Source organism: Myotis daubentonii, chromosome 3, assembly GCF_963259705.1.
Source record: "Myotis daubentonii chromosome 3, mMyoDau2.1, whole genome shotgun sequence".
Classification (NCBI taxonomy): Eukaryota; Metazoa; Chordata; class Mammalia; order Chiroptera; family Vespertilionidae; genus Myotis; species Myotis daubentonii.
The window spans coordinates 205,241,065-205,263,284 of record NC_081842.1 but is presented as its reverse complement, the minus strand read 5'-3'; the positions used below and the strand labels follow the sequence as shown (position 1 = coordinate 205,263,284).

Here is a 22,220-nt window from a genome sequence, read left to right as displayed (position 1 = left end):
GTTACATCAGGGGATTAGGTGCTGTCCCGCTCCTGCCCCCTCCCTCACCATTTTCCTCCCTGAGCAGCACTGATCCCCTCACCTGGCACCAGAAGCCGGGTTGAGGAAGAGCAGTCATCCACATGCAACAGGAATTTGAGATCTGGGATGGGATCATCTCATGCAAGATCCCTGGCCCTCTTATCATTCCAGTCAGTCATATAGCAATGTAAGTTAGCCATGGCCAGCTCCTTAGGGACTCCAATTCTTAGTCCCTTCCTTCCTTCCTCCCTCCCTCCCTTCCTTCCTTCCTACCCAAGCTTCCACCCCGGCCAGGTGCTGTGCCAGGAGCAAAACAGTCCCTCCCTAAAGGAGTTCTCAGGATGTGGCATCCATTATCCAAACCAGCTGCCCTGTGCAATCGGCAGCCCTTGCCCCCCTCGCTGACCAGCAGCTGACCACCAACGGGCCCAGAGAAGCTCAAAGGTGACCTGGCATCAGAGGGCAGGGGGGAGGCAGGTGGGGGTCACCTGAAGAGGAGTTCTGCCCTGTTTTCTGGAAAGGACCTACTGCGCGCGCATCCATTCAAGGGGGCAATGCCCCAACAAGACCACAAGCTGCAAAATGCACGTAATGTGAATTGGCAAGGGTGTTTGGTTGTCAGTCATAGAAGGTCCTGGGAGATGGCTTAACACTAGGAGGCAGGGAAGTCGATGAGGACGGACGGGGCTGCCACTGGGCCGCAGGAATGGATCAGAACCAGGGCTTATCATCTCATCTCGGCAGCTGGCGTGGCGGCCTCATTCTTGTGTCTTCTGCACACTGGATTTTCCCGTTTCTCGGAATGGAAAGTGGGGCAGCAGTAGGCTGGAGCCTGTTTCAGGGCCAGCCCAGCTTGGGTCTAGCGCCTGTAAAAGGTGACAACCTGTAAGACCATGCCGGGCAGTTACAGGTGGCCTGACAGAAGGCCACAGGCCGGGAGAACCTCATCAGCCATCTGCTGAGGCTGTTCTGTATCCTTCCATGGACCAGAGTTGCAAACGGGTGAGCTGTGAGGGTGTGGGCACAGCTCCGGCCTCACTGTAGCAGGTGATGTGGGTGTCCCACCCCCTCCCCCATGGCATTCACCTTGATGGATTCCAACTGCAAGTACCTGCAACTCTCGGGAGGGAGTCTGTAGATAAATTCCCCAGCTCCTGCCCCTGGTAGACAGACCTGCAGGGTGCACACTGAACTCCCAACGCCCCTCAGGGGGACTGGTCCCCAGTGCCCGGGGCAGGGACCTATTGGGTTATGCACCAGGACTGGCTGCCCTTCTTCGGTCTGGCTTCCCATCACCCCTAAGGATGCTTTCTGGGATGACAGCAGAGCTTTGTACCCCGAAATCTTGGTCTCTGGGTCAGCGGCTGGGGACCCAACCCACGACCCTTGTAGCCCAAACAACTAGATGAGGGGCCTTTGAGAAATAAGAACACACGTTTTTCTATTCAATTCTGCCTTTTTCTCCAAAAAATAGAGCTCTTTATTTAAAACAGGATACTAAAAAGCATTAAGACCTTATTTAAATATGATATAAACATAGAAAATTAGAAATAAATACAAAAATCTAAGAATAATATATAAGCTCAGTACAGGTGACCCTTGAACAACACAAGTTTGAACAGCACGGGTCCATTTACACAGATTTTTTTTTTCCAATAAATACAATTGTGAGTCCGCAAAACACAGGATTTGCTCTTGTATTATTATTTATTGCATTGCCCGGTAACCCTACGTTTGCCCACCCCTGTATACAATCGGCCCTCCCTATCCCTGGGTTTTGCACCCACAGATTCAACCAAAGCTGGACGGAAAACAGTATTTTTGATCCATGGTTGGGAATTCACGGGTGCGGAGGGCCAACTATACACATTGTTCTATTATCAGGGGTTAGAACATGTGTGGATTTTGGTATCCGTGTGTGTGTGGGGGGGGGGGGGGTGTCCTGGAACCAATCCCCCATGGATTCTGAGGTATGACTGAAGTTTTGGGGGATTCACTCCTTCAAGAGCCAAGGCTGGCATGCCAACCCATGAACCAGGAGGTCACAGTTGATTCCTGGTCAGGGCACATGCCAGGTTGCAGGCTCGATCCCCGGTAGGGGGCGTGCAGGAGGTATCCAATCAATGATTCTCTCTCATCATTGATGTTACTCTCTCCCTGCCTCTTCCTTCCTCTCTGAAATCAATAAAAATATATTTTTTAAAAAATGAATGTCATGGTCAATATATACTTTTAAAAGTCAACCGTGCTCTGAAGGATGGTGATGCTGCTTTCACCCAAGGCGTCGGCCTTCTTTGCCTGCTGCCCCTTGAGCGAGCCCTGGGCTGTGTATGGGAAAGGGCTTTGCAAACAGTGAAGTGCTGAGCACACCTGACAGGTTACTATATTGTTTATCATGCTCTTTCCTAATGTTTCCCACAGTTTTTAATGATTTAATGTCTAAAAGGAGCTGACATTTAGAATTACTAAAAAACTCAGCTTATCTCTGAAATTAAACTTTGAGGAAAAAAAAGCTTAAAAACCAAGGTTTAATAATGGAGATAAAGTAATTCCTACACCAGAGTGATCATAGCTCTTAGTTTTTTTTAAAAAAACACACACAAAACACTTCATGAAGTTTTCCTTCATGAAGTGGCTCCACTGGGTTGGAAAAACATCAGAATTGATCGGAGATTAAAAACGGTGGCGGAGGAAGTGGGCCAAACTGGAAATATAACTAAACTACAGAAAAACCAAGGAGAGAAAGTGGAGACCGCATAGAGTGACAGGAGGGGCGGAGAAGCGAGAGGGCTGGCCGGGCGCCCACAGACAGCAGCTGAAGTTCCGGGGGGATGTCTCAGCTGTGGGGGGCTCCCACTGAGAGCGCTGGGGTCTAAGCCCCAAGCTGGGCTCCCCAGCCCAGAGCACCTGAACTGAGAAAGGTGCCCACATAACACCTGGCTGTGAAAGGCGACTGGAAATGCAGGCACCCTCTTAAGACTCTGAGAATAACAATCAGACTGCAGACAGAGGAGGATGTCCGGAGGCTTTGAGTCTTTGCCTGATCTTCTTCGGGCCAGGGGCTAGGAAAAGCAGACCTTGGTGCACATCTCGGTCCTTTCCAAAGGCACCCAGCCCCAGCAGAGGGAGCCACAGGCTGTGGATTGCTGATAGCTCCAAACGGGACTCAGGGCCAGTCAGAAACAGCGTCTGACGTTGTCCTGCACTAGAGATTGGGAGTCATAGCAGATCCACCTAATACACAGACACAAACCCAAACAGGCAGCCAAAATGGGGAGACAAAAAATCAACCCCCAAATGAAAGAACAAGAGCATTCTCCAGAAGAGCTAAATGAAACGGAGGTAAGAAATGTATCAGATATAGAGTTTAGAATAATGATGGCAAAGATGCTCAACAGCACGAGAAAAGATATGGTAACGACGGGAAAAGACCAGTCGGAAATAAAGAATGACAGAGCGCTAATAAAGAACACACTGGAAGGAACACACAGCAGATTAGGGGAAGCTGGGGATCGGATCAGTGAATCAGAAAGAACATCAGCCTTAGTCTGGGCATTTGCCTGGGAACTGGCCCTGAGTCCAGCCTCGCCCAGCAACAGGGCTTCAGTTTATTCTCCCGCCTCTGTGCTCAGCACGGTGGACAAGCTTCCACCCCACAGAAATGCACGCACGTGTGCACGCGTGTGTGTATGTGGGCGAGTCCCAGCAGTGAAGGCCTCTTGCCAGCTTCGTGCCCCTTGGAAATCCTGGATGTGACCTCAGCACTTTGCCGACATGGCCAAGATAACAGGGGTTGGACCAGCTGGCCAGACACCAAAGATCTCACCCTTGGGGACAAACACAGTAAGTCAACATTTCAGCTTCTTCTAACAAAATCTTGTTCCCTCTGGGTGAATACTCAGCCATGCTCATCCATATACTGCTGGGTGTCAGTTAACAAAGTGAACACCCATCACTACCCCCAGTAACAACCTGTTTCCAGAAGGTTCTCCCTAACTAGAAGGAAAATGGGACTTGTTGTAACCACAATGGTCACCAAAGTGCTGTCCACAACAGGGATCACAGCCCACGAGGCCAACTCCCTGCCAGGTTGCTGCCCCACCCTAACAAATCAGACCCCCTGGAAGATGGAACACTTGGCTTTTTACTGGGCAGAGGGAGGTCCTCCTTGGCTGGCTTCTGGCTTCTGAGAACTCCATTCCCTGACCTGGCGGTGGAGACAGTGAAGGTGGAAGACATGAGGTAGATGAGAGGTTGGACAAGCTAAGAGGTGAAGGCTCCCAGGTGCTCTGAGTCCAAGGGTCGCAGGTGGGAGGTGCCCAGAGGTCTCAGAGCCTGGGCAGATGGAGAGTCCCCCATCCACCGAGAAGAGAGAGCGCCACCGTGTTGCACACCTCGCTTTCAGGACCCCCACACCCCAAGTGGGAGTCGTCGATGAGGAATCCAGGAGAAGGAGAGCGGCTTACTCAAGGTCACACAACCAGGAAGTGGCAGAACCGGGATTTGGACCCTGGTCTGCCTGACGGTAAGCCTAGAGCATTCTCCACAGCTGGAGCCTGGGATGTGAATGACGGCTGCCCTTTCCCTTCCCCTCCAACACCCTCTGCCAACTGGACTTTTCCTCTTGGGGGCCCGCCCCAGGGGGGACTCATGAGTCAGGAGGCCAAGCCTCGGGGAGGAAGGCGCCAGAGGAAGGCAGGAGGCTCTGACACAGCTGAGCCTCCGAATGTCCTCTCCCAAGCCCAGATGGCCCTGGTGGTGTCAGCCCTTGATGCCCCCTGACCTGGTCTCACCTGTTTCGTGTTGTCCAGGGACAGCGGGGTGACCTGACTTGAGCCCATCCTTTTCTCCAGTGCCCTTGTGGCTCAGCCCAGGGCAGGTGGGCCACAGGATGGGGTGGCTTCTTACTGCTCAGGCCGATTGACAGCCTCTAGCTGGGGTTCTGGAAGTGCTGCAAGAACAATGGCTGCCCCAAGACCATGCTCCCAGGCCTCAAGTCTCTGTGCCGTCTTGGGCCCCTGGGAAGCTCAGCAGCACTGGATTCGGCAGGAAGCTGGGGGACAGCTCACCTGGCCATGTAATGCCCCAGCGTCCTACTCCTGGCTCCGGTCCTCTGGAGGCTGTCGGCCCCCCAGCTCCCAGCACCACTGTCCTCAATTTCTGATTCCTCTCCATCCTCTTCCTCCTCCTCCTCCTCCTCCTCGTTCTCCTCCTCCTCCTCGGCATTGCTGTCCCAGGCGACGGTCAGTGTCCGAAGAGAAACTGGAGGCTCCCCGGGGACCAGATCCGGCCTCGGTGAGGAGGAGCCCCAGCTGGCCCAGGAGATGCTGTTTCTCTGGAGCTCTTCCAGGGAACCCAAGTCCTTGGAGAATTTGGGGCCTGGAAGAGGCTCCGGACACCGGCTCCTACCCAGCCCTCGGCCTGGCCCCTTCTTGGCCAAATAGCCAGAGGACCCAGCCTCCTCCAGGAGGGAGGAGCCACCAGTGCTGGCCCAGCTTCCGTCTGAAGAATCGCAAGCAGGACAGCCTTCGACCTGGACCCCTGCCTCCGAGTGCCCCAGGGTCTGGGGCTCCGGCTGCAGGAAACCGCGGGGCACAATGTAGGGCTGGACGGTGACACTGTCGTCTGCGTCGTCGTCCTCCTCCTCCTCATCGTCGTCCTCTGATCCGGCCTGAATGCTGGCTGGGGCCCTGACTCTAGGGGTCAGTCTGACCCTTCTGGTCAGTTCCTTTTGGGGACAGAGGGTCAAGTCCTCCAGGGACTCTGGGCCACTGGGCTGAAAGGTTGCCACGGGGTATCTGTGTCCAGAAAAGTCCTGATTTGGGGGAGGGGAGACAAGAGCAGAAGGTCAGGCTTTCCCGAAGCATGACTGCTCTAACCGGGATGGACCCTGAGACAAGGGTGCCCATGGATATCGTTTCTCTGGGAAGAGACCCCAGGAAAGGCCAACAGGGAGTGGGCATGATAGACACGGGTGGGATAACGATGGGTGTTACCAGGCAGGTGACATCTCAGGCAGCTGCAGCTTAACCCTGCTGGGACTCAGGCAGCCAGTGCAGTGCCATGAGGTGAGGGTGGGAGGGGTGGAGGCAGTGCCACCTCCCTGGCACTTGCAGCCTGCCACGTGCATGGGCTGAGTAGACACCAGAGGCGAGAGACAGCCCCCAGGATGCAGGTGCTAGCTGCTGGAAGGAACTTTAGAAATACTCCCTCCCTGCTCTGGCCGGCATTGCTCAGTGGTTAGAGCATTGGCTTGCACACCGGAGAGTCACAGGTGTGATTCCTGGTGAGGGCACCTACCTGGGTTGTAGGTTTGATCCCCACCCCTAGTCAGGGCACATGTGGGAGGCAACCAATTGATGTGTCTCTCTCACATCGATGTTTTTCTCTCTCTCTCCCTTCTCCCTCCCTTCCACTCTCTCTAAAAATTAATGGGAAAATATCCTTACTCCTCAGGTGAGGATTAAAAACTAGTCTCTCCCACATGGTAGGGACACTCAGAATTCATCCTCAAAGCTCCCACCAGCCCAGTGCCCACTGAGCCTCACGTATGGCCCAGCTTCCCGCATGAGTCAGACCCACCTGACCTCTGCAGGCTTCCCCTGCCTGCGTGGCCTCCACATGCGAAGGGAGTGAGCCAGCAGACAGTGAGGGGACTCCAGGGTCGGCCTGGGCCAGACTCACCTGGGGTAGACTGTGAACTAGGCGTTGGGACCCTTCTAAGTCTTGCCCTTTTGACACCTCTCCCCCCACCTTTTTTGGGCATCTCTCCTGAATCTCAAGGCTGGGGGTTCTGCTCTCGGCACCTGACAAATCCTGAGCAGAGATGCAACTACTTAACTCACAGGGACTGTAGACACTTCTCCCTCCCAGGTATTTGAATTTGGCGCCAAAGGAAATTTCTACTAATAGTAGAAATTTAGATACGAAGGAAGGATGTTCTGCAGTCTGGGCCACCTTGCTCATCCGTCTGAACTACCGCTAAGTCTAGCCCCACTCCCTTGCTCTTCAACAACCCTCCCCCTCAGGTGCACATCCCCGGATTTGCCGTACCAGAGCCTGTGGCATCTTTGCCCGCTGAAACCAGGGGTTCCCTCTGAAGCTCCTCCAGATCACACAGCCCGTGGCAATAACCAACAGCAGCGGCAGCAGAAGTGGTAGTAGCACCAGGAATGCCCAGTGGACTCCTAGGAAGAATAATCAGGATAAAGAAGCAACAACAGCTCCAGTTTACCGACTGCATCCGTCCTGGGGGCATCACTTACACACACACAATCCTATTTATTTATTTTTTCATACCTCATCCGAGTCTCAGTCCTCATAAGAATAAACCCATGCTCCTGACTGTGGAAACCAAGATTCAGAGAGGTTAGGGAAGCTGCCCAAAGACACACAGTGAGTGTGGTAGGGCCGGGGTTTTAATCGAGGTGAGCCTGTCTGACACATGCTCCTAACCACCACATTATGAAGATCCTGGCTCCGGGAAAGTCCTCGAGGCTGTACCACGCTGCACCCACCTGGGATCCCCAGGGAGAAGCAGGTGGGCTTGGAGAACTCGCTGTATTTAGGGTCCCCGCAGGTGTAGATGGTTCTGGCGCTGAGGCAGTGGTATCCACCGGCATCTGCCTGGAGGGGGATCTGGACTGGCTGGCCATGGGGAGTGGCTGGAAATCGGGTCTGTTTGGAGAAAGAAGCAGAGGTGAGCAGGCCTGTTGTGGGAACCGGCTCTGCACAGCCAGGATGGGGTGGGGTTGGCAGCTGGGATCTTGCAACTTCTTTTCCTGCAATCAAGTTCAAGTGTTCAAGAAGCACTTCCCAGAACTATCTGGCTTATTTTCTGCTGAGTTTCGAGGTAGAGATGGTCTGGGTTCAAAAGCACCCCTGCCATTCAGGGTCACTCCCTGTCCCCGACCCTCAGCCCCCTGCCCAGGGACTGCTGGCCTTCACTTTGAGGGGCATATCCCTCAGACTTCCTGCCCCAAGGGCATCCCAACTTATTTAGGGGGCATCATTCTGCCATCACAGACACAGAAAACTCTTGAGTGCCCATCCAATGCAGTAGCCACTGGCCACATGTGGCTCCTGAGCACCTGAAGTGTGGCCAGTCCAAACTGGGATGGACTCTGAGTATAAAATACACATCAGCTCTCCAAGACTAAAGGAAGAAGAATGTCAAATATCTCAATAACTTTTATATTAATTACATGTTGAAACAATAACATTCTATTGGATGAATTAAAGTATATAATGAAAATTAAATTCACCTGTTTCTTTTTATTTAATTTAACAAGGAACATTTAAAATTACACATTAGGCTTGCATTACATTTCTTTTAAAAAATATATTTTTATTGATTTTTGAGATAGGGGAGAGGGAGAGAAACATCAATGCGAGAGTGGAACATCTATGGGCTGCCTCCTGCACACCCTCTACCAGGGATAGAGCCCATAATCCAGACATGTGGCCCGACAGGAATTGACTGGCGACCTTTTGGTGCATGGGATGATGCCCAACCACCTGAGCCACACCGGCCAGGGCTGCATTACATTTCTATTGGAGAGTACCGGTCTAGGCCAGTGGTCGGCAAGCTCATTAGTCAACAGAGCCAAATATCAACAGGACAACGATTGACATTTCTGTTGAGAGCCAAATGTTTAAACTGAAACTATATAGGTAGGTACATTGTTATTAACTTAATGAGGGTACTCTTAAGCTGGCCTTTGCTAAAAACGTCCTCAATCTGATTGAGGTACGTTCGCTGAGGTCGACCCCTCCCAACTCTCCCATCCACACTCGTCTCGTATACTTGTTTCGTCTGTCTCCTTTCCGAAAACCGACTTCTGCGCAGGGGCCATGAAGTTTCAATCGCACTGTACGTGCGCGCCCGCACATGGTATTTTGTGGAAGAGCCACACTCAAGGGGCCAAAGAGCCGCATGTGGCTCGCGAGCCGCGGTTTGCCGGCCACTGGTCCAGGGTATTTGTAAGGTTCTTGACGGCATGGACCACATCAGGTGGTGTACATCCTGGGAACCAGAGGAGCCAGGAGAGTGACTGCTGGTTCAGTGAAAGAAAAACTGAGTAAGGACGGGGTCAGTCAGCTATACAGCCTGTGGGCAGACCTGGCTGCCAGCTTTTTAAAAAGTGACACTGGAAATCACCTAAGCCTGTGCATTTACATATTGTCTCTGGTTCCTTTTGTGTTACAGATGCAGAGCCAAGTAGCGGTGACAGACTGGAGCAGCGGTCGCCAACTGGTGGTCCGTGAGGTCCGAAAGGTTGACGACCGCTGGGCTACAGGGTCTGCAAAGCCACAAATGTTTACATCTGGCCCTTTACAAAAAAAGTTTGCCAACCCTGCCATAAATAAATACAGACAGACAGACACACGTGCACCCACAGAAAACAAGTCTGAAACTGGATAGATACCAAAGACTTATTTGTGGTCATCTCTGATACTTTCGGTTTTCCCTGTAGAGCTCATGTGTATTTTCTGACTTTTCTATAATGAATCCAGTGGCTGGGCAAGCAGGCCTCCTGTAGCTCACCATAGTTCAATCAGATTTTATTATAAAAAAAAAACAAAAAAAACCCAAAAAAAACCCCAACAGGTTTCATAATTAAAAAAATATATTAGTTAGAAAATGCCTGTGCTGTTAGCACCTATAAGGCACAGGGACAGGATGCCCTGTACTTGGCCTCTTAGGTGGAGAAGGGCAGGGATATGCCAAGAGTGAAGGGTATGTGGGAAGGCTTCCTGGAGGAGGCGTGCAGGTAGGAGGCTGGGAGGGTGAGGAGCACCGAGGTTTGGTAGGGCTGTGGAGGAAGGGGGCACAAGTAGGGGGCAGGAAAGGGGCACCTACCTTGTTCCCAGTCCCCTCCTTCCAGAAATCCACCTCATACTTCAGATCTGACAGAGGCATGCAGGGGGGCAGCTGGTAGGTAGCATTGACCTTCAGGACCTCCTCTGTCTGAGTGACTTCCAGGACGGGTGGGGCTGGCTCCACTGCAGAAACAGAACAGGACTTGTCAGGACCCTCTGGGGCCACGGTGCGCCCATTGCCCCGCCTCCAGGTGCGCCTGCTCCTCGCCCAGCCCAGAGAGCTGTCCTGGAAAGGGGAACCGGGAATCAGGAGCCTCCCGGCCATTTTATTTAAGCCCTGGAGGGGATATCACTAGTCCCATTTTAAAGAAGGGAAAACTGAGGCTTAGAGAGGTGAAATGACCAGGCCAAGCTCACAGTGAACCTGCCTTTATTCATGTTGTCCCTTGTACCCTCACATACCACTGGCCTGCCAGAATCCTGCCCTTATGTATCAGTTTTCTATGGCTGCTCTAACACAGCACCACACACTTAGTGGTTTAAAACAACCCACATCCATTATCTCACAGTGCTGCAGGTCAGAGTCTAGGGCAGTGATGGCGAACCTATGACACGCGTGTCAGAGGTGACACGTGAACTCACTTTTTTGGTTGATTTTTCTTTGTTAAATGGCATTTAAATATATAAAATAAATATCAAAAATATAAGTCTTTGTTTTACTATGGTTGCAAATATCAAAAAATTTCTATATGTGACACGGCACCAGAGTTAAGTTAGGGTTTTTCTTTTTCTTCTTTTTAAAAATATTTTTATTGATTTTTTACAGAGAGGAAGGGAGAGGGATCGAGAGCTAGAAACATCGATGAGAGAGAAACATCGATCAGCTGCCTCCTGCACACCTCCCACTGGGGATGTGCCCGCAACCAAGGCACATGCCCTTGACCGGAATCGAACCCGGGACCCTTCAGTCCACAGGCCGACGCTCCATCCACTGAGCCAAACTGGCCAGGGCAAGTTAGGGTTTTTCAAAATGCTGACACACAGAGCTCAAAAGGTTCGCCATCACTGGTCTAGGGTATAGTGACTATGTACTATGCTTGGGCAAGGAGCTGAGGGGAACAGGGAGATGAGGCCTCCATGGGTCCTGCCCTGCAGTAACTGAAAGGAATTAGGGGGAAATGAAATATGAAAACTACCAAAACTGAAGAGAGAAAGTGACCAGGGCCACAGTGGAGGGCAGAACAAGGCAGGAAGGGCCTTTCGGGCTTAGGGTGTGCTGAAGGAAAATCAGGAGTGCTTCAGGGAGGAGGAAGCAAAAAAGTAACTAAAAAAAAACGGCCATCTCCTCTCTGAATCGTTCCCTCCATCTCTATCTATCCAGCCATTCAGTGGTTCATCCGTCGTTCTTCTAGCACAGTGGTTCTCAACCTTGGCTGCCCATTAGAACCACCTGGGAATCTTTTTAAAATCCTGATTTCTGGGCCTCATCCTCCGGAAATTCTGTTTCTTTGTTATGGGGTGGGGCCACAACATCAGTAACAAAGAAACAGAATTTCCGGAGGAGGAGGCCCGGAAATCAGGATTTTAAAAAGATTCCCGGGTGGTTCTAACGTGCAGCCGAGGTTGGGAACCCCTGTTCTAGCAGAACAGCCCCTGTTCCTGCCTCCCCATCTTTCCTTCCCAGACAACATTCTTCCTTCCCATCCACCCTTTCTAGCCAATCAGCCTACTTTTCCACTCACCCATCCATCCTTCTTTCCTTCCCAGATATCTTTCCTTCTTGATTTTTCTTCCTTCATTTGTTTGTTTACTTCTCCTCCCCCTCCCCTTCCTTCCAGCCCTCCCTACGCAGCCAGCCTTGATTCTGTGCTAACCACTGACTCACCCATCTGCCTTTCCTTCTTGTCCTCCCTCTCTCCAAACCCACTTGCTTCCTTCTAGTATAATAAATGCCTGTATGGTTCATGATCAAGGCTGTGCTCCATAGAAGATCATAAATATCATAGTAGGAGGTACCGGCTGAACTGTGGCGTTGTGGTACTCCCCTAACTCCCTGCCATGAAATCAGGCTGCTTGGACCCGGGCCGTGGCCAGGGCGCTGCCCGACAGGGGAAGTGGGAGACAGACGGTTGCACAGCAGTGCCACTGAGCCAAGTTCTTGGCCAGAGAACCTTCCACTCAGTCCCTTACCCACAGACCTACCTTCAAAAAGGTACTCCAGGTACTTGGACTCCACCCAGGGGGACTTGGCGTTGGGAGAGACCGCCCGCACACGGCCCTTGAACTTGTTGAACAGGTCCTGCTTCTCCAGGCACATCAGAGAACACGTGAGCTCCTTGGTTCTTGCGCACTTTCCCACTTTTCGCCACCGTTCAGGGGCTGCTAGAAAGCTGAGGGAAGAAACAGACAGAGGAGCATTGGGCCATGGACTCAACTTCCTGGGACCCGGGGACTTACAGAACAAGTGATGACTCATCTTTCACCCGTGCATCCACCCATCTGTCCTCCGTCCGTCCATCTCTCCAGCTCAGGCTCTGGAGAGACACATGTGGGTGGGAACTGTGGCTCCGGCCCTCACCAGCTTTGGGACCCTGTGCAGGTAACAGCCCTGAGCCCAGGCTCCTCCCGTCGTGTGTTATGGTGGCTGCTATTGCTATTGCTATTCCACACACATGTTTATTCGTGCAGGCACGTGTGGACCGACCATCTGCTGTGTGGATGTCAGAGGGGGACACGCAGGCCCACGACTCCAACCTCCTGAGAACGCTGAGGTCCACAGAAGGGACCTGGGCTCTGGGCATTCTTCCTGGGGAACGAGCAAGGCATGACAGACAAGGCCCTGAACAAAATAATTATGGAAGTTGGTCTAATGAACATGTATAGAACAAACTGAGCAAACTGCTTAAGCCACACTGTTGAAGCCCTAACCCCCAACCTGTATAGTAGTCCCCCCTTATCTGAGGGGGCATATGTTCCAAGACCCCCAGTAGATGCCTGAAACTGCTGATAGTATCAAACCCTATATATGTCTTTTTTCCTATACATACATATCTTTGATAAAGTTTAATTTACAAATTAGGAACAGTAAGAGAGTAACAATAACTAATAATAAAGTAAGACAACTCTAACAATACATGATAATAAAAGTTATGTGAATGTGGTCTCTCCAGCTCTGATAACCAAACTGATCATTGTGACGGTCACTAAGTGATTGACAGGTGGGTAGCGCAGACAGCATGGATATGCTGGATCAGGGGTGATTCATGTCCCGGAATGGAGTGGGATGGTGCCAGATTTCATCACGCTCCTCAGAATGGCATGCCATTGAACACTTGGGAATTGTTCATTTTTGGAATTTTCCATTAAATATTTTTGAACCTTGGTTGACTTCGGGTAACTGAAACCACCAGAAAGCAAAACCATGAATAAGGTAAGGCTACTGTATTTGGAAACAGGCCCTTTACAGATGGTATTAATGTTAAATTGTGTCATAAGGTTGGGGTCCTAAATCAGGAAGACTGGTATTCTTAAAAGAAGAGGGAGGGACCTCAGGGAAAAGGCCAGGGGGGAGGTGGCCATCTGCAAGCCGAGGAGAGAGGCCTCAGAAAGCAGACACACCAGCATCTGGATCTTGGACTGCCAGCCTCCGGAACTGTGAGACACGAATTCCCGTTGTGTAAGCCTCGCCCCCACCCCAGTTTATGATATTTTGTTCTGGCAGCCCCAGCAAACCAAGTTAAACGCACTCAGATTTTGGTACCATAGTGGGGTGCTAACGTAACAAACAGTGAAAAATGTGGAAGTGGTTTTGCTACTGGGTCATGGGTAGAGGCTGGAAGAGTTTTGAGGTGCACGTTGGAAAAAGTCGAGACTGCCTTGAAAAGACTGTTGGTAGGAATGTGGGTGTTCCAGGTGATTCTGGGGAGATCTCAGGTGGGAAGGAGGAACGTCTTATTGGAAACTGAAGGGAAGGTGATCCTTGGTATAAAGAGGCAAAGAATTGCAAAACCACAGAACTGTCATCCACCTATGAAAATTACTAAACATTCCATGTCAGTATTCAGTCTGGGTTCAGATTTCCCCACTGTCCCTTACATGTCTTTTTATAAATAACTAGTTTGGATCAAAAGCCTGTAGAAATCCCCATGTAGGAAAAAAAAAAAAAAAAAAAAAGAGGAGAGGCAAAGACCATGGTTGAATCTCGTTCTAGTGTTTTTCGGAAAGTAGAAGTTAAAAGTGATGAACTTGGGTATTTAGCTGAGGAGATTTCAATGTAAAGTGTTAGAGATGTAATCTGGTTTCTCCTTTCTGCTTAGAGTAAAATGAGGAGAGAGAGGAGCAATAAATAGAAGAAACTGTTAAAAATTGAAGATTTGAAAAATTCTCAGCGCATGCAGGTTGCAGGAAGCGAGAAAGCACATTCTGGAGAGAATACAAGAGTGGGGCTGAAAACCTTCTGATAAAGAGGGCTTGGTTGTGACTGATTTCAGGCTTTAGGTTAGGAATGGTGCAAACGAGCCTGGAACATCTTGTCATAACAATAAAGTCAACTGGGTCAAGTTCAAAGGACTCAGGAGCCAACCTGAAGAGCCGTTCGCTGGCCAAAGATGGGACAATTCAAGCTTCACTGAGGAGAATAAGTTGCAACAGATTGAAACCATCGGACACCTTCAAATACTTGAGTTCATAATAATAATAAAAAGATAAGTGAATCAACCACCATTTGGGAGGTGACAGAGAACCAAATCATTATCTTGAAAACTGGCAAATAAAGGGGGGAAAAGAATCAAGCATGGATCCTGTCTTGCCGATTTGAAAAGTACCTCTGAAGATCAAATACTATAAAGAAAGCATCTCTTTATAAAATAATTCCCACTACAAAATAAGAAATAGTACCATTAGAATAGTACCGTTTTGCACTTCTCGCAGGTGTTTAAACAGTGTAACGAGAAGGACACTATTGTAAAGGTCCAGAGGGTGGCCTTGGAGCTCTTCAATCCATGTATCCCGCCCCACGGTTTCCAGCCGTGCGACCCTGAGCAAAAGGCACGCGTGGTGCCTGTCTCCTCACTGCCTCCTTCCTCAAAGGACCGTGCGAGATTAAATACGGTTAATGCATTGCCTCAGGGCGGACCTAACAGCACACACACACGGTACATGTGAGGTGCTCTCTGCCTCCCGACACAGTTCTTTCTTTCGAAAGCTCTCTCGCAGCCTGTCCTCCAAGCCAGGCCCCCATCACTCCCATCTGGGTGCTATGGGTAGAGGAATGGTGACGGAATAGGAAGAGCACAAACTCTGGGGGCAGACAGGACTGGCATTTTCTTCTGGCTCCATCGCCAGCTTCCTCGGGCAAATCATGGCAGCTCTCCGAGCTGTTTCCTCACCTCACCAGCGCCTGCCTGGTGATACTGGGAGGAAGAAGCGAAATACTCATGCGAGGCTCAGCCGGCAGGCGGAAGGGGTCCTGAGTCCAGAGCAGCTTGCTCCCCTTCCTGGGTCCTCCGCCTCCTCACCGATTCTAGATCCATCCTCCTGAGCGTGTGCTTTTATCAGCTTACTCTCCCACTAGAGGCCCTGCCATGATTCCCGTCTGTGTGCAGAGATGGTGAAGCCGTTGGCATTTTCAGGTACCTCTGGGTGGGTAGTGGCTGCCTGGCCTGCCAGGCTGGGAAGGACGCTGGCGAGGAGGCTCCGTGGGGAAAAGGGTGATCATCTACTGATGCCCAGCACGGGCTCTGCAGGAGACCCACTTGCCCTCCCCCACCTGCCCGAACAACCCCAAGCCCTGAATCCGGGCCCCCACCAATTCCATCGCTGGCCCTCAACGCTCCACCCAAGCCCTGCTCCGACTTTTCTCAAAGATCCACCCTCACCCCTGGCAGGCCTATCACCTGTGCACGGCTCTCCACTCAGCACCATTCCCACCTCCAGACCTTTATCAAGTGCCCTCTCCAAGCACCTGCCACGTGCCATCTCCCCAGGGACCCAGAGAGCTGGCAAATGCTGCCCACGCGGAAAGCAGCTTTCCCAAGAGGCCCCTCCCACCCCTGCCACCTCCTCAGCCTCCCAGCCACAGCCTGGAGGCTCCCCGTTACCTCTGATAGGCCACACGATAGGTCACGTTCTGGGGGTTGCCGGGCCCGGGGAGCCAGGTGAGGTACGCACCGAAGTTCCGGGAGAGCAGCGTCACGTTCTGGGGCGGGGCCAGGCGGGGCCTCCCTGTGGGGGAGAAAGAGGCCATGAAGCCTGGAGCTCCTGGCTCATCTTGACGTGGGCCTTTCGGAGCTGAAGGGTGGCGTGGCAGGCAGTTTGAGGAACCGGGAGCCTCTGGGTGGCTGAAGCGCGGGGGACGTGGTGGAGGCTGGGGACCAGGATCCCTGTGACAGTCACACCAGAATGGCTGTATTGCAGCCTCGTGCCCTCCCCAGGCCTAGCAGCCCACCTGCCCCTCAGAGGAAGCACCTGCCCACTCTGACACCTGATGGCTCCAGCAGACCACAGAGCAGGACCATCTGGGTCTCCTGGACGACAGGAGGGAACAGCCCCAGGGTCTCAATGAGCAGGGGCTCTGTCTGGTTCTCAGCCACGTCCCCAGAGCCCGCCTGCAATGGTCCCTGCACATAGTAGATGCACAATAAATATCTGAATAAATCCTATCTAATAAAAGGCAAATATGCAAATTATACCCTCGGGAGTTCGACTAACCAGGAGTTTGACGGCTTGCTTTGACGTGTGCTGACCACCAGGGGGCAGCGCAGATTGAATGAAGGCCCCGGCCAGCAGATGGCAGCTAGGGGAAGCAAGGCCCAGGCCGGCCCTATCAATGCACAAATTTCGTGCCCCAGGGCCTCTAGTACTGTGATAACTTGGATTATTCTGAAGACCTTCTACCTGGTCTCCCTGCTTCCAACCTTGTCTCCACACAACAGCAGAAGTTCAGATGAAAGTCAGATCATGTCACTCTCTGAACCACTCCTCTGCCCCTTGCTTCCTCTTCTCCAGCCACACTGGCCTTTTTGCTGTTCCTGAGGAATGCCAGGCATGCTCTGGGAACAGCCATGAACAGCAAGCATTACTGTCTCGGTGACACTTCCCCTCCTTCCCACTGATAACCCTCTTCTGACACATGCACCTGATTACACAACTGCCCAGTTCCGTGCCCTTCCCTTGCCTGCAGAATAAAGTCCACAGTCCTTATCATAGTACATGGGGCCCTGCCCAGCTTGGCCTGGTCTGGCCATCTAGCCGACCTCTTCCCCACAGGTTTTAGGCTGCGCCAATCCTCCTTCTTGACCTTCTTGAACCACTGAATTCTTGGGGATGCCTCTGAACCCAGGTATCTTTGACTGCCAGGTATTCAGCATCTAATCTTTTATTTATCTATTTTTGTTAATTCTCACCTGAGGATATTTTTTTCTATTGATTTTTAGAGAGAGTGGAAGGGAAGGAGGGAGAGACAGACAGGCAGACAGAGATAGAGAGAGAGAGACAGACACACACAGAGAGACACATTGATTGGTTGCCACCTACATGTGGCCCAACCAGGGCTGGGGATGGAACCTACAACACAGGTATGGGCCCTTGACCAGGAATCAAACCTGCAATCCTTTGGGGTGTGGGCCAACACTGTAACCACTGAGAACACTGGCCAGGGCCATCATCTAACCTTTTAAAGACTCAATTCAAATGTCACTTCCTCCAGGGAGCCTTCCTGGACATTTCTAAGAAGTGGTGATGCTAGCAGCTAATGTGTGTTGTGTCCTAACTATGTGCCAGGCACTATGTTAACTACATTGCCTTCATTTCCTCTTTCAAACTTCCCCACTCCCCTAGGCATTTGGTACTAATCGTGATCATCACATTATGGATGAGGAAACTGAGGCCCCCTCATCTAATGAACTGTAGAGTCAGAATTCAAATCGAGGCCTAGCCAACCACACAGTCTGAGCTCTTCACCACACAGCCTCCTCATGGGGCCTATTCAGCTTTATTCTTCCAACATCAATGGGCCATTATTGATCAACAATATCTATTGACGACTGTGTGCCAGAAGTTTCAAAGAAGAATACAACTCCATCCCTGCCCTTCAGGCACTCTGGTCCCATGGAGAATTCAGTGCCCTGAAGTGCCACCTGGGCCAGGACAGAAATCCATACAGATTACAGAACAGGTTACAGAACAGCATTAGGGAGAGTCAGGCCAGTTCTACTGATGGCTCAGCTGGGCTCCCTACCCCTGGCCTTTTAGGCCCCAATATGGGTGCCAGTGTCCTCAAGTCGGAAATGGATCACTGGGATGCTGGTGCTGCCACTGCTCCCAGCTCCTGGATTTTCTAGCAGACGACTGGCAGGAGGCCAGCGTCTGAGCTTGGCCACAGTGGAGAAATAGCAGCTAGAGCAACTACCCTTTTTTGAGCTTTCAACAGCTGCCAGACACAGGTTTGGCATTTTATACACAAACCTCAATCAATCCTGAGGACAAACCACCCGATGGGGTAGGTGTCATTTCCCTTTCGTGGAGGGGCACTAGGCTGGGAGACAGATGGTGAATCATTTGCTTGAGGATACACAGCTAGTTCATTGGGGAGCCAGGATTTGAACCTGGATCTAGCTCAGTGGTTCTCAACCTTCCTAATGCCACGACCCTTTAATACAGTTCCTCATGTTGTGGTAACCCCCCAATTTCATTGTTACAAATTGAACATAATTAAAGCATAGTGATTAATCACAAAACAATATGTAATTATATATGTGTTTTCCGATGGTCTTAGGCGACCCCTGTGAAAGGGTCGTTCGACCCCCAAAGGGGGTGCGACCCACAGGTTGAGAACCGCTGATCTAGCTGAACTTCACCCTGACTCATCACACCAGTTTGTGTTGCATAAATTAAAAATCCCTCGGGAGCCCAGCCGGTGTGGCCCAGTGGTTGAGCATCAACCTATGAACCAGGAGGTCATGGTTTGATTCCTAGTTAGGGTACATGCCTGGGTTTCAGGCGTGATCCACAGTAGGGGGCATGCAGGAGGCAGCCAATCAATGATTCTCTCTCATCATTGATGTTTTTATCTCTCTCCCTTCTTCTCTGAAATCAATAAAAATATATTTTAGCCCTAGTCGGTTTGGCTCAGTGGATAGAGTGTTGGCCTGCGGACTGAAGGGTCCAAGGTTTGATTCCGGTGAATGGCACATGCCCAGGTTGTGGGCTTGATCCCCAGTAGGGGGTGTGCAGGAGGCAGCCAATCAATGATTCTCTCTTATCATTGATGTTTCTCTCCCTCTCCCTTCCTCTGAAATCAATGAAGAAATATAATTAGAAAAAATATATATATTTTTTTAAATAAAATGAATAAAACTCTCTCGGGGAAAGTTCAGTTAGGTCTAGACAAGAAAGGTACTGAGTTTGACAGTGAAACTGGGAGACAGAGGACCCCTCCTCCCCTCCCTCCCACTGTCCCTCATCAGCTGCAAAGACACTCACTGCTGGAGGCACCAGGGGCTGGGGCATACCTGCGCTGACCTCAGTAGGTAGACAGCCCTGGGTCAACCACCCAACCCACAGACAGAGCCGACCATGATGGCTGCAGCCTGTCTTCCCTGTTCTGCGTCTCACCTCTGCCCTCCTTCCTTCTTGGGCAATCCCCTTAATTGCTCTGAGCCTCAGTTTTCTACAACGGAAAAGGGAGAAAATAATATCTACGTAATGGGCTGGCTGGGCTGTACAGCTTAAATAGGATAATGTGGTGCCCAGCACAAAGAACCTGCTCAATGAAAGTTGTCTCTAAATATAATTATTAGATTATGTCCAAGGGCCCGTCCAGGTCTTAAATTGTGAGTCTAATTCTAGGAAGACATTCTGGGGACAATTTCAGGACCACCTCCCTGGACTGGTTGGGACTTGGTGGTTTGGTGCTATCCCCAGGTATTTTGTCCCCGGCCACCTTGTTTACCCTCCATGGGGCTCAGCAAGAAGGCGCCCTGACAGATCACCTCGGGGCACCGGCTCACGGGGCTCCTGTCCCTCAGTCCGGGGTGGAGCACCCGACACCCCGCTGGAGAGGACTGCGGGGCGGGCAGGCGCTGGTCCGACTTCCCCACTAGGAGGCTCAAGCGCGGAATTGGCGCAGAGGGCAGGACTCCGGGGAGAAATTAACATGCACTTTATGAGCAAATGCAGCGGCTTACCGCTGTCGCTTTCCCTGCTCCCCTGCAGCCGCCCTGGCCGTTCGGAAACGGGTGGTTTTCTCCTGGGAAGGAACGTCAAAGGCTCTGATGAGCGGGCAAGGCGAACAGCGCTCCGCGGGCTCGGGCGGCCGCCGGAAGGCTCGGTCCACGCCCCTCCCTGCTCGGAGCTCGGGTCCGAGGGTGGACGCGCTCGCCCAGGGCGCCCCGCGGCCCCGCACCCTCCCGCACCCTCCCGCGCCCCTACCTTCAGCGGACGGCAGCAGGTACAGGAGCAGGAGGGCCCAGGGCCCGGCCCGGGTCATGTCGGCCCTTCTCCGGCCGCCCCGGAGGGGCCAGGTCCCGCCTCCTGGTTCACCGGCGGGCAGGTGACGCGCCTGCCAGCCAATGGGAGGCCGAGCCCAGGGACCGCCCCTTGTGGGCCGGGACGCGGCGGGGGCTTCCCCCGGGGGCGCCCGGTCGGAGACCGAGACTCGCGCTGCCGGCTCCGGGCTCCCGGCTCCCCGGCGCCTGCACTTGGCTTGTTTGGCCCGAGCCCGGGGTGCGGGTGCGGTGCGGCTCGGGGGACCGTAAATCGGTGTATGCGGGGAGGAAAAATGTTTATTATTAATAATCAACGTTAGGAATTCCAAGACGGGATTTTTAACGGGACCAAGGAGAGTTCAGGGCCAGTGTAACAACTAGCCTCGCCTCGGACACCCTTGCAGGATCTGAGCGTGTTTTATGTGCCGATACTGAGCCAAGCACTAAAACACATTATCTGCTTTAATCTCCCGACTTTCCTGCGAATCCAGGGTTGGTCCCGTTGCTTTGTGTTCCTCACGTCGGGGTGGCAACCTGGAACCAGTCCCTCCGCAGACGGTACAGTCATTAGAAAGGTTGCTGAACAGACCCAGGGATGTGTAAATGCATTCCCTCGGGAGCAAGAACTGTTAAGGGCAGAAACATAATCTTGGGAACTAGCTATTAGTTATAAGAAACAAATATTAATCATGCTCTGTTAACCATGATTGTTTTGTTCTGATTAAAGAAAGCACCTTCTAACCGGGCTGGGAGTTCCGAGAATGTCTATCATTATGGAGAGATTTACGACCTCTTGGCTGAAACAGTTGAGTCCTGGAGGCGTCTGCTCTTTACAGGCCCCAGCCCCTATTGCCCGTAATCTGGTCCCCCGGCGCCCAGAGGCACCCACCCTCTGTGACCCCTCCCCCCAGCCTACATGACTTGTAACCTGTAATGATTATACTGTGCCTACTTCCCCATGCCTGTCATTCCTACTTTCCCACGTATTCTTTGTCCTACTGCAACAGGAATTTCAGGGGTAAAATAGGACAGGTTTAGGAAATTTTATAAATTTTGGAAATTTGGGGGACCATGGAGGAAGCACAGGGCTGCAGAGCAGCAAAAGGTATATTTCCATAGAACAGGAGAAGCTGAAAAGCTGCAGCAGGTACATTTCCAGAGAATGAGGGAGCTGGGAACAGCAAAAGGTCTCTATTTACAGAATAAAGAGAAGGAAGCCCTTCATCCAGATGGAGAAGAAGAAAGCCCAGAGGGAATAAGAAAACAATAAGGAAGGCAGGGGGGGGGGGGACCTCACACGTCCCCTATGAGGTTGACCTTTGAGCCCAGGAGTTACTATAGTAACCAGTGTAAGGGAGTAGTGACTAGTCAGAGGGGATATCAAGGCACCAGGATTTGCAGCCTTTATGAGCCATAGGGAAAAGGCACTCAGTGGGACCCTTTCCCCCTCCCCACGTGGGAGTCAGTATTGTTCTTCAATAAATCTCCACCTTTGCTATACCACTTTCTGTCCGTGGATTCATTCTCCGATTCCGGCGGACAAAGAATCCGGGTTCCACTCCAAAAATTCCGTTTCACTATGAGAAGGCTTAAAAGGCTAATTCCAATGTAACCCTGATGTTTGGGGGGCTACAATCTGAGTCTGTGCAGTAGCCTCATGTACATGCTTGACCTATAACGAAGCCACTGCCCCTTTCCTCCACAATCTAGTCTTGCAAGACCTGTTACCTAAATGCTCACTTTTTACAGAGGCCATAAACCATGAACCGCCAGAGGGGCCTATCAGTGCTGGCGCCAGGACAGGCCCTTGGATATGATCTCAAGACCCCCATGCCAACCCACGGGGCTTTGAAAGGTCCGGAAATCCCCATCCACATTCGGGGGACAAAGAAA

General features: G+C 51.7%; 1 protein-coding gene across 5 annotated transcripts; it reads right to left on the bottom strand.

The window, feature by feature from the left end:
* Positions 1-2,611: 2,611 nt before the first annotated feature.
* IFNLR1 (interferon lambda receptor 1) lies at positions 2,612-20,407 on the bottom strand. Of its 5 annotated transcripts, none has more exons than XM_059690818.1 (7): positions 20,272-20,407; positions 15,942-16,065; positions 12,046-12,233; positions 9,884-10,026; positions 7,539-7,698; positions 7,075-7,208; positions 2,612-5,836 (listed from the first exon to the last, which is right to left on the bottom strand). In XM_059690818.1, exons 1-7 carry the CDS (start codon positions 20,327-20,329, stop codon positions 5,087-5,089), a joined length of 1,557 nt encoding a protein of 518 aa, XP_059546801.1. In that variant the 5' UTR covers positions 20,330-20,407; the 3' UTR covers positions 2,612-5,086. The 5 variants fall into 5 exon arrangements, with proteins under 5 accessions (XP_059546801.1, XP_059546802.1, XP_059546803.1 ...); XM_059690819.1 differs by lacking the exon at positions 20,272-20,407 and adding an exon at positions 12,327-12,377 and having other exon boundaries at positions 15,942-16,041; XM_059690820.1 differs by lacking the exon at positions 15,942-16,065 and having other exon boundaries at positions 20,272-20,381.
* Positions 20,408-22,220: the final 1,813 nt, after the last annotated feature.

Coding starts and splice junctions, on each gene's coding strand:
- IFNLR1 (XM_059690818.1), bottom strand. CDS start 20,329: ATGACCCGGGCCGGGCCCTGGGCCCTCCTGCTCCTGTACCTGCTGCCG. Junction 7,699..9,883: donor AGGAGGGGACTGGGAACAAG/GTAGGTGCCCCT, acceptor TTCTCCAAACAG/ACCCGATTTCCAGCCACTCC. Junction 5,837..7,074: donor CAAAGATGCCACAGGCTCTG/GTACGGCAAATC, acceptor CCCCCAAATCAG/GACTTTTCTGGACACAGATA.